This window comes from Balaenoptera musculus, chromosome 3 (assembly GCF_009873245.2).
Source record: "Balaenoptera musculus isolate JJ_BM4_2016_0621 chromosome 3, mBalMus1.pri.v3, whole genome shotgun sequence".
NCBI classification, from domain to species: Eukaryota; Metazoa; Chordata; class Mammalia; order Artiodactyla; family Balaenopteridae; genus Balaenoptera; species Balaenoptera musculus.
In genome coordinates this window covers 94,315,032-94,326,906 of record NC_045787.1, presented here as the reverse complement: position 1 = coordinate 94,326,906, position 11,875 = coordinate 94,315,032, and the positions used below count along the sequence as shown (strand labels likewise).

Here is an 11,875-nt window from a genome sequence, read left to right as displayed (position 1 = left end):
AACTGACTGTCTAACACATTACACTTCAAGACGCCAGGAACTATATTAATTTTGCTCATCACTGTCAACATAATGTCTAGCATACACACAGTTCCTAGCACCATAGGCAGTCACTGAATATTTGTTGAGGAAGTAAATGTCTGACTTCAGTGCTTTTACGCTTAAACACTGTGCAACTGTTTTTCACATTCGCTGATTTTAGAAGAAATTTTTCTCTTCTATCCCTCTGGAATGATCAACATAACATATCCCAAGTAATTAGTGATGCTTCAATCTCCAACCCACTCTCACTCCACACTCTTCCCAAACCCATTCCTAGATTTTAAAAAATGTTGAGAATAAAATGTACAGTAGGAGGAAGAGGGTGATGAAGTTGGCTTGAGGCAGGTGAGTTCTCATTTATTGTTGGTAAGAGTATAAACTGTTATGAATCTTTGAGAAAACAATTTATCAATATGCAAAAATGGCCTTAAAATAAATGTAAATAGGGACTGCCCTGGTGGCACAGTGGTTAAGACTCTGCACTCCCAATGCAGGGGGCCCGGGTTCGATCCCTGGTCAGGGATCTAGATCCCACGTGCATGCCGCAACTAAGAGTTCGCGTGCCACAACTAAGGAGCCCACATGCCACAACTAAGGAGCCTGCCTGCCCCAACTAAGACCCAGCGCAACCAAAATAAAAAATAAATAAATAAATGTAAATAAATAAAAACATACACAAAGAGGGGTGTGTGTGTGTTTGAATTTACATGAGATATCTGAAAAGATATAAACCAAATGTCTCTAACTAGTTAGGTAGGTATTTCTAGGGAGTAAGAGAGCAAAATAGACTTTTTTAAAAACACTTTTTAAAAAATATAGGCAATTTTATATTTATAATAAAATCCCATTAAAAGTAAAAACAGAAAATAAATCTTCATACTTTTGGCATAATAATCCCACTTCTAGGAACCCGTATTAATAAAGTAATGAGACATGTGGTTTAGGGTTTATTTATAATGATCTTTACCAGTTGAGTTCTTTAGTATTTTAAAAAACTGGAACTAATCTAAATGTCCAACAATAGATTGAATCAATAAAGTGCAACTCATTCAAATGAAGGACTACTTAAAGATAGTAGAGAAAGATATATGAATAGGAAAAAAAAAAAACCTTCAATAAAATCTACCAAAATGTCATTAACGGCTGTTTCTGGATGTTGAGAGTCTATGATTTTAGGTTACTCCTTTATGACTTTTTTGGTGTTTCCTACTTAAAAATAATCATATTTTATAATTGGAGAATTGCAAATATTATTTGTAGTACTCCTTTCTAACAAGTAATTTATATTTTTATTCAATCCTCATGACAAGCACTCATACAAAACATGTTTATTTGCTAAGACAGTAGGTTTCAGTTCCCACTTATGGCTCCACCCACCTTATTTCTATGAAAATGTAACACACACCTTAATAATCTTTGGGAATGATATCTTCTTTTACTTGTGTATCGTAACAATGGTGGTAGCTTAAGAAATAAAATTATCTGGAATTAAATATATTTCAGGAATAATTATGTTCTTAGTTAGAATTAGACCTACTACTTACTTGTCCTTCCTTCAATGCCTTTGGTCAGACTTTCCTGAACTAGACTGATGGAGAGAAAACTATTTACCACTATTTTAAGCTACAAATAGGAAATTTCATTATGAAGTGTCACATTTAACTTAGATACCTACACTGGGAGTTAAGTTGGCATCAAACCAATGAAAACTTCTACCTATTCATATGGTCACTGTTGGGAAGGCCCAACAAATTCAACTTGAAATGATGTATGTTTATTTGTACATAAGAAGAAGTCTGAAAGAATATTTACCAAAATGTTTACAGTAGTCAGGTACTTTCCTCTGGGGACCAGCAGAAGAGAGTGTAAAAATATAAGATAGATCCCACAAGCTACATATGGAAACAAATCCCATTATATTATAAACACGTCTTCTAGATATCCTATCAATGGAAGTTTGAGTTTAAAAACTTTTCAAATCAACCAAGTATGGACAGCCACTATAATATTTACATTCTGAAATAATCCAAACACCTAATCCTTCTAAGCAACAACATACAAGCACACGTATAAATAAGTAAGGGCATAAATTCCATATACTGAACATTTATTTGGGAGACATTTAACATTCATATTACTCAGATACCTCATATAAAGAATGTGATTTAAATCCAATGGTTCTGTTTAACTATAGGATATTTCTGATATCAAATTATTTCATGTGAAGTCATATTTGAATCTCTCTCTGTCTCTCTCTGTTCTCTCTCTCTCATTTTCTCCCCCCCTCCCCTCTCCCTTTCTCTTCTTTCCTCCCTCACTCTCTGTCTTTCTTGCTGGAAATAATATAGTGTAGACATTTCATTCATAAAAAATTCAACTGGTATTATTTTCTGCAGGCAACCATACTCACATTTATATAGATCCATAGCATAAAATACTGTGCACTTCAGTTCAACTAATTCTAAGCCATAAAAAATCTTCTTGACTGAAATTAACATATTTACAAAAAGAGAACATAAAATTTGTTTTACATTCTGTTTTAAAATTTTAAGGATAATCATTTAGCACTCATTACAATTATTTCTATTCATGATCTGAATCTGTCTCCCACACCTTGAAATGAATCATTATTAATTTTCAGTACAAAAAAAAGCACACAAAAACCTGAACTGTTATTAAATCATTAAACTCAGAGAAAAAATTAAAGTGCACAGAGATGCTCATACTGGAGTTGGCTGATGTGCTAGTACTAGCTCTATTTAAGATTTCTTTCCTATATTATTTCCCAAGCAAAATACACTCATTATATTAAAGGAAACAAATGCCATAATGTATTTAATTGAATGTGGCTACTTTCTTATTTTTATTAATGTAATTAAAGAAGTTCTGTGTTCTAAGGTACATATTACACTTTGTATCCATGGACCCTTCTAGATACATAAAAGTATCATCAAGTATGTAAAAAATAAACAGGTCAGGCAATAAAGCAAAAATGGGACAGTAAAAACAATATGATATTCACTTTTGTTCCCCTTAAAACAAAAATGTTCTTAACAATTGCTTGCTGTTGGCTCACAGAACTGGAGAATGTATATTAGAACTTCAGTACTCAAAACAATGATCTTCCTTGGCTGTTATTTGTATAAGAAGCAATAAACCGTGTAATTTGTAAGAAGAAAGCTAATGAATCCTTCAGAAAACACAACCTGGCAGTTTATCTTCAATGCAAAACAACGAGGTGGCAGGAGTGTGATAGAGAAACCAGTCTTTGAGAACATCATGTAAGGGAATCCAGCTGTGCTTGTATGGTCTCTAGCTATTTACAAAGACAAAAAAAAAAAAGAGAGAGAGAGAAAGTTGGTGAAGCGAGAGAAATTCATATGAAGTGTTGTTTAGAAACATGCAAATGAAAGAAAAGAATGTAACTGGTAACTATGTATTTTAAATGCACTCACATAAGCAATAATACCACTTAGAAAATTTTTCTTTTTATGTGGATATTAGAATTCAGGCTTGCTATCTGTTTTCAAATTTGTAAAAGAGGATTTCTAAATACTACTGTTGAAAATGCACCCAGCTCTTTCATTTTAGATTTTTGAAGGGGGGAGGGTGGTAGAGGGGGCAGTGCATTTTCCTGGATTACAAAATCAGTATTTACAAAGAAACATGAAATATCCTCAAAGATAAATCTTTAAAGGCCTGGTATCTGCCTTTTCCCTTGGGCCCAGAAATTAAAATATTTAACATTACCTATATCTCTAAAGTGCCAGTGTGGCTAGATACCACACAGTTTTATTATTTAATGCTTTACATTAAAACAACAATCCTACTGCTTTAATTAAAACCATATCCATTCTCTTCCTGATTTAGTTTGTCAGATTCTCTTCATCTCGGCAATGCTTCCTGCTGTGAAACATAAGATGTTTATAAGGGAAGTTTAAAGAACTCAGCTCTGTAATGGGCATTTAAAAATAAGAATTCATAAAGTGGAGGAAACATTGTGAAAAACCCCACATTATCAGAAATTATTTAAAAAATACAGACCTTGTTATAGAAATCAAACAATTCCTTGTGACTGAATTCCACAAGAACTTTCTTCAGGCTCTGTAAAGAAAAAAGAAAGAAAGAAAGAAAGAAAAAAATTTAGTTGTGTACAATTTACATTGCATTTTTTTTTTTTCCCTCTCCAGCTAGCCTCAGAATATGCCATATTATTCTGAGTGGTTTAAAAAAAACAAACAAACCAAACTTACCTCCTCTACTCAACCCCACTGTTCCAAGAACTCAAAAATACATTTAATAACACTCCACTTTAGCAAAAGGTTTCAACTCTATAGGGGTATCTGTTCTTTAAGTTGACTCCACAAAGGTTAATAAAATATATTCCAACAAGAGAACAATTTCATTATGTATTTTTTCAAGACAGAGATAATACATGAGATTATATTTCATCTTTCTCAGCAGTCCATTTGAAATCTAGTAAATACCATTACACAAAGACACTGGAGGCAGCATATCTGATTGAACTCATCCAGCCATTAATGCCTCACATCAGCACAGCTGCTGCCTCCAAGCATTAATCTAACAGTTATGCTCTTAACATGCTGAGATTGTTACCTTTTGTAATGTACAGACTCGGCAAAAGTTAACAATTAACACAACAGCTTCAAAGCTGGGACTTAAACCTGCTCCTTCCTTTCACCTCAAATGCAATAGAGAAATCTTTATGGATGCTACAGATGCTAAGTAACATTGTGTACGTATGCATGATAGTGCAGTAAAGTGCGACATTAACCCAACCCACCCCAATCCGCTTTTGGTTGATTTTGTAAACTGAGGAAACACTGTTTCTGAAAATTGTTCAAACATGTTTATTTTACTCAACGTACCTTTGGGAAGTGAAAGTTAATGGGGAGAGAATACCAAGAATGTGTCACCCGCTCTGACCATACTGTCATGCTCACGTGACATAAAACAGGCACCATGAATTGAAGAAGTGGAAAACTGCTGCAAACAGACATTGATTCATGCACTTAATTGCCTATGGTCATTTCCAACACTGTATTAATTCTATTTCTCAGTTTCTATGCTCACTTTTTTCTTTGTTTTATTTGTTTTAATGATTTCCATTTCCATTCACAAAGCCAACATTTTCAAAACAAGTTTTCTCCTAATTTTAGGAGAGTCAGTGGGGCTCTGCTCAGAAATGGCACCTCCCTTTCCATGAAGCCTAAGCACATAGGCTCAAATTCCTTTCTTTGTTTTCTCTTATACACCCATGTAAGTTTTAAAATGAATGAAGAAGCATATCGGCTTTAAAGCCTTATCCTTTACAAATGATAAAAAAAAAAAAAACTATGAATTTTTCAAATCATATTAGAAGAATCAGTTGGTTAGCTGGCACATATCCTGAAACCTCCAAAGGCTGAATCGGCATCATCTAGCAGTGCTGTATTTCCTTCCAGCAGTTAGAGGGGAATGATAAGCCTAGGTTTACCCTAGGGAAAAGCAAAGCGAGTTCATTTCTTTACCACCCCCTCCCCAGCCGAAAGTTGGGAGAGACTGAAGACGGAATCAGTATGTGAACAGCTCATTTGATGTACCCCTAGAGGTAGCAGCCAAACTAGGCTCTTGTTTCCTGTACTTCGCTTTGCTTTCTTTCAGGGTAGTGTTTTCTAAAATGTTACACTGAGGAAAGGGAAGGAAGGTAACTTTAAAAAAATACTTCTTAAAATAACAATAGCTAAAATAATGTGTGTGTGCATAAGTGTGTGCATATATATGGATATGTTTATTTTACACACACACACACACACACACACACACACCCCTATCCATCCATCCATAACAGTGATCCCTCGATATCTGCGGGAGACTGGTACCAGGACCCGCTGTGGATACTGAATTTTCCGGATGAAGTCCCATAAATGCCCCTCCAGATCTGTGGTTCCAAATCCGTAGATTCAAACAACCGTGGATGAAGTAGTGCCACAGTATTTATTGACAAAAATCCAAGTATAAATTGACCTGTGCAGTTCAAACCTGTGTTGTTCAAAGGTCAACTAAATTTAGTGTCTTACTGTACTGAAATACTTAGCCCCACGAAGGAAAAAAGCTGATACCTGATATAAAATTTCTTATGTTTGACACAATAACTGGTAGCTATTATCATTATCATTTTCCATTCAACTCATAATGACTTAGAGAAGACCATGAGAATATGGAAGGGTATGGGAGTGGTTTTAAGTGTTTCATGTCTATGTGTAGAGAGATTATCCTAAATTTTGAGCATCTATGTTTACCTAAGGGGTGGCCAGTGGCAGTTGTTTTTTAGGTTTAGGGAAGTAAGGATGGAGCTTAGATGTGTAGGATAAAAAGGAAAGGGGGGTGCTGGCCAGGGGCCAACTTCCCACGTTGTCATGTTCTGACATGGAACCCCACAGAGTCTAAGAATCTTAAATTCAAATCTGGCCTTCCAGGACGTTGTACAAAAGTACCTTATCAAGAAAAAAGTACAGTTCACATTTCATTTAACAGTTTGGTAACTTTATGACTTTAAATTTAGAATGGATGATGGCCTCCATTTTTACTCTTTCTTCAGGTCCCATAAATATTAGGAGTAGACCTGATCAAAATCTTCCCTGGGACTACAGCATTTTTTGGAGGAAAGCACACTCTTAGCTTTCCTTGAGAATATAACCAGAAAGTGACAAATTTGCTTATCAAATGAGAATCAACTCTTTAAACTTCATTGTTTACTCTTCAGAAAATGTATGGAAGGTTCAAATCATTATGTTGTACACCTAAAACTAATACCATGTTATGTCAATTATATCTCAATAAAAAAAAAAAAGCCACCTGGGTGGTAGCATTTGGCTGGGGAGAAGGAGGACACCATCAGGAGACCCTCAGATGCCAGATTCGATTGTTAAAAGGGACTCTAGCCAATATGAATGATCTGGAAGCCTGGCTGGTGGTGGAACACAAGGGTTGGGGGTGGGGGAGAATAATTAGGAACAGCCCTTTTCTACCTTTCTTGGTAGGTTTCCTGGCAGTTCCCCCAGCTGAAAGGGTGCATCCAGATTGCCCATGAGTACCCTGGACTGACAGGCTTGATCTGATTTGAAAAAAAAAACCCAAGAGACTTGAACAGGCATTTCTCAGAAAAGGATGTCCAAACAGACAAAAACATATGAAAATATATGCTGGAAGGGGTGAAATTTTTCTAACTACCCTGGAAACTTGTCTGGCATTATTTACTAAAGCTGAATATATACACACCCTATGACCCAGAAATTCACTGCTAGGTATTAATATTGAGCTCAATAGAAATGTACACATTTGGGCACCATGACATAGGTACAAGAATATTGATAGTATTATGATTCAAAAGAACTAAAAATGGAAGTAACCAAAATTTCTTTCAACAGAAGAATATATAAGTAAGTTGTAGTATAGTAATACAATGGAATGTTATACAGACATGAAAATAAACTACAGCCAAATACAATATCATGCATGACTAACAAAATAAAGTTGAACGTCGGGGCCGGGGGCACAGAAGAACATGTATGATTAATTTCATGCATATGAATATTTAAAAAAACAACAGAAAAGGTTTTAGAGACAAACGCTTAGGTGGTAAAAGTATAAAGTAAAGCAACAAAAATATTACCAGATATACCAAAATACTGATCACCTCCGGGTGACTGGAGAAAGGAGGCAGTAATTGGGAGGAGGCATAAGAGAGGCTTCTGATTTCTTCTTATTATTGTTATTATAAATTAGGTAATAATTTATTTCTTGATCTTGGTGGTAGGTAAAAGGGTGTCCTTTTTTTCTGACAAATTACTGTGCTCTTTTTCTGTATGTGTGCTATATTTCCCCAATTAAAAATAAAACGGCACTGTTATGTGTTAAATTCATTCCTTTTTATTCAATAAACTTTAATTAAAGGCCTACAGGCCTGTTCTAGGTGCTACGTAAAGAGCAATGAGCAATAGAAATCAAAATCCCCCATATTCTAGTTGAAGAAAACAGACAATAAACAAGAAATGTAATAAAGACAATAATAACAATAATAATAAAATCATCATCATAATTCACAACTTACATATAGAAATGTTTGTTGGTGATAAATGCTAGGAAGAAAAATAAAGCAGGGAGAGGGAATGTGTGTTTGGGGGGTAGGTAGGTGAAGATTCAAGGTTAGATGGTCAAAAAGGGTCTCACTGAGCTGATAACATTTGAGTTAAGATTTACAAGAAGTAAAGGAGTAAAAAAACCCCACAGAATAGGAGAAAATATTTGTGAATCATTATCTAATAAGAGTATAGCACCCAGAATATATAAAGAACTCCTATAATTCAACAATAAAAAGACAAACCCATGTGGGTGGGCCCTAATCCAACATGACTACTGTCCTTATAAGAAGAGATTAGGACACAGACACACACAAAGGAACGACTGTATGAAGACACTGGAGGAAGATGGCCATCTACAAGCCAAGGAGCGAGGCCTTAGAAGAAACCAATCCTGATGACACCTTGATCTCAAACTTCTAGCCTCCAGAACTGTGAGGAAATAAATTTCTGTCGTTTAAGCCACCCAGTCTGTGGTACAGTTATGGCACTCCCAGCAAACTAACATAGGCCCCATCGTCTCTTCTGGGACGGAGAGAAGATCTTTAAGAGCAACGGAAAGCCACTGGAGAATTTTAAGAATGATGTAATTGTATTTACATATTAACAAGTCACTTTGGGTTTTATTTGTAAATGGATTAGAGCTGGACAAACTAGATGTGGAGAAACCACTTAGGAGGCTATATTGCATTCGTCTAGGCAAAAGATAGTGACCTGATCTAATATGATGGCAACAGTGACAGAGAAAAGTGAAAAAACTTGAAAAATGGTTTAAGAGGTAGAAGAGATAGCATTTAGTGAAAGATTTGAGTTGGGGGAGGAGGTGAAGGAATAGGCGGAGTCAAGAATGACTCTCGAGTTTCCCGAAAGAGAAACTGATGGATGCAACTGAGATAGGAAACTAGAGGAGTAGATGCCAAGAAAGAGAATCAAAAGTACAGTTTCAGACACAATTAGCTTGATATGTCTGTGATATTTCCCTGAAAATATGTGAAATAAGTCTGGAAAGACAGAAAAGGAAATTAGATAAGAGATATACATTTGGGAGTTACTGATATATTGCTATTTAAAACTGAATGAGACTGCCCAGGAGAAGAACGCAGTATGAGAAGAGAGGGCAGCCTGAGACAGAACCCTTCGGAACTCCAATACTTAGGGTAGGTAGGTGTTTCATAAATGATGAGTATCACCAGGTCCACAAATGTTTTCTGCATGGTATGTGGAAATGTATGGCATTTATGACATGAATCAAAATAATTTAGTAAGTTGGCACACAGGCAATAAAACTGGGTGGCTTGCCTTCAATGTTCCATTTTCCAGTAAGACCCATTAAACTCACTAATATTGTTAACTAAATATACACAGACTAGAAGATTTACTCTCTTTCTTCTGCCTTATACACATAAGATTGCAACCAAGAACCCATTTAGGAAATTCATTACTTATGTTGTCTAAGCTGGTCTCATGCATTAATACCACACAGACTTTCTGCACCCTATCTGAAAACACTGCCAAGTGAAAATGAAAGTGCAAAGATTATCATTCTGCCAATTTCTTAAAAGAGAAGAAAGATGTATTTGTTCATCCATTTCTTTTATTTTTAATTTGTAATCCTGTCTGCGAGCACCTGGATAATGTTGCACATACCCATTAGCAAAATTCCCACGGAAATAGAATTTAGTAAGGTCTTCAGAGAGGTCTAACTTGATGAAAGCTGACAGTAAAAATATCATCTGCTTTCCCATTAGTTAGAAATTAGGAACACATATACATTTTCCAAGAGAGAAATGTATTAACCTCATCACAAATTATCTAAGCAGAAATAACCTCTAAATAACATAGATATACACTAGATAAGAATTAAACCAAATATACATTGCTTAGCTTTTAAAATTAAGTAGGATATTAGAATTAGAAATCATACAATTATCCTTTCATCTAGAAAATCAGGAGTAGAGGATTCTAGTAAAAGAAAAACTACTAATCTCTTGTCCTGGTTAAATCTAAAAATAATTTGCTAGGGACTTAGAGAGGAAGTTTTCTCCTTTTCACTTACAGAAATGAAGGATAGATATAAAATTTAAATAATATTTCAAGTTCTACTGAATGGGTTTATAAAACAGAAATCATTAGGCACCATTTATTAAATAAATACATCTATAAATTATATTATCTACAACTGTACCTATATACAGTTACAGATCATTGCAAAAATATTCCAGTATTTCTATTATTATTTGTTGACTATCTTCACTATTATTGAATAGTTAGTGAAACTCTACTCATGTACATGAACATTAACCATTTCTGCCACCCAATAATATTCAGTTATTCAATAAACATCTAAACGGTACTGATACAGAGATGAATAAGCCATATACTCTTGACCAAAGAAAGATCCTTTTCTAGGTAGGCAGGTTGCCCTCTACAGCTAAGCTTCCAACTATAAGAAGAATGTACATGGAACAGTGAGAAAGAAGGGATCCTCTGCCCATTATCAGATCAATGGAATTAATCCTAGCAACAAAAGGGGTTACAACCAGCTCTGATTCAGAGGATGCTAGCTTGAGAAGGTGCAAGCAAAACATTCTAGGTAGAGGGAAAGAGCAAATTTCCATTTTTCTGCGAGGCGGTTGGACTATACAATCTCCCAAGGTTCTTTTCAATTCTATGACTCAAGGATGTTGAAAGGCACACCTCTATAAGCAAAGTAAACTGGGGAACTGAGGGAGTTAGAGGACCACAAAATGCCAGTAAGAAAGAGCTTTAGCAATAACATAGTTCAACCGTCTTACTTAACCGATGAGAAAACTAGTCTTACAAAGATGAACTAACTCATATAAAGTATACAGCAGTGGAACTAGTCATTGTTCTTTCTACTGCATTATTACGGTAACTCAAGATAAAACAACACTTTCACCTGCATATCAAGCTAATTTATACAAAAAAATTTCTTCCCATGAATTTGTACAATTGCTTCCCTTCTCTAACTCATTATACAGAGAAATACATAAAAGCTTTGCTGAGGGTAAATAGTTTGATAAATATGGCTGATGAGATGCCAAATAGGAGATGTAAAATGTCAGGTTAAGGCCTTAAATTTCTCAAAAATTGTCAGACAAAAATATAAGCAACTCTCTTTGTCTCAGTTACATTAATTTTTTTAAAAAAGCTACTGTGAAAATTTCACAAAAGTTAACAATACAATTGCCATGTTTAAAATTCTAATTCCAAATATATAAACAAAACTGTTAGCCCAATGAATATACTACATTATACAGAGAAATGGAGCAAGAAAATTACTACTTTCACCTGAATATGGAGCTGATTTCTGTTGCTCCCTCAAGCCTACAATTCCAAAAGCTCTTCATTAAAACACTGTCTAGCCTAGCAGGCTCCAAAACCTCACAGGCACCGGCCCTGCTGTTTGAGGAGGGCAGTGGGCAAACTGAAAACCCTGAGCTTATGTCAAAGTTTGATAGACGTTATAAAAGGACGACTGCAACAAATACAAGCCACAAAAGGCATTTCCCCAGGGTCAAATCAAACAAATTATAACTTGTCTTTTTTCAATCTTTGAAAAGTACAGTTTGACAAAATGCTTATCTGTTTAAGAATACAGGCAGTACATAAACAGCAAAAGCAGATTTCTAGCTCATTAACATGGCACTCAAGACTTCCAAAACCTGGCC

The 11,875-nt window shown here is 35.2% G+C and overlaps 1 protein-coding gene across 2 annotated transcripts in view; it reads right to left on the bottom strand.

The window, feature by feature from the left end:
- Nucleotides 1-2,132: 2,132 nt before the first annotated feature.
- COMMD10 (COMM domain containing 10) overlaps nucleotides 2,133-11,875 on the bottom strand; it is a 178,323-nt gene continuing 168,580 nt past the window's right edge. Inside the window, exons 6-7 of one of the 2 annotated variants that reach the window (XM_036847807.1) lie at nucleotides 4,087-4,146; nucleotides 2,133-3,358 (exon numbers count right to left, since the gene is read on the bottom strand). In XM_036847807.1, coding sequence (XP_036703702.1) covers nucleotides 3,320-3,358; nucleotides 4,087-4,146 — 99 coding nt within the window. In that variant the 3' untranslated portion in view covers nucleotides 2,133-3,319. Of the gene's footprint in view, nucleotides 3,359-3,388; nucleotides 3,949-4,086; nucleotides 4,147-11,875 lie in introns of those variants that run through there. The other variant, XM_036847808.1, reaches the window with a different exon arrangement.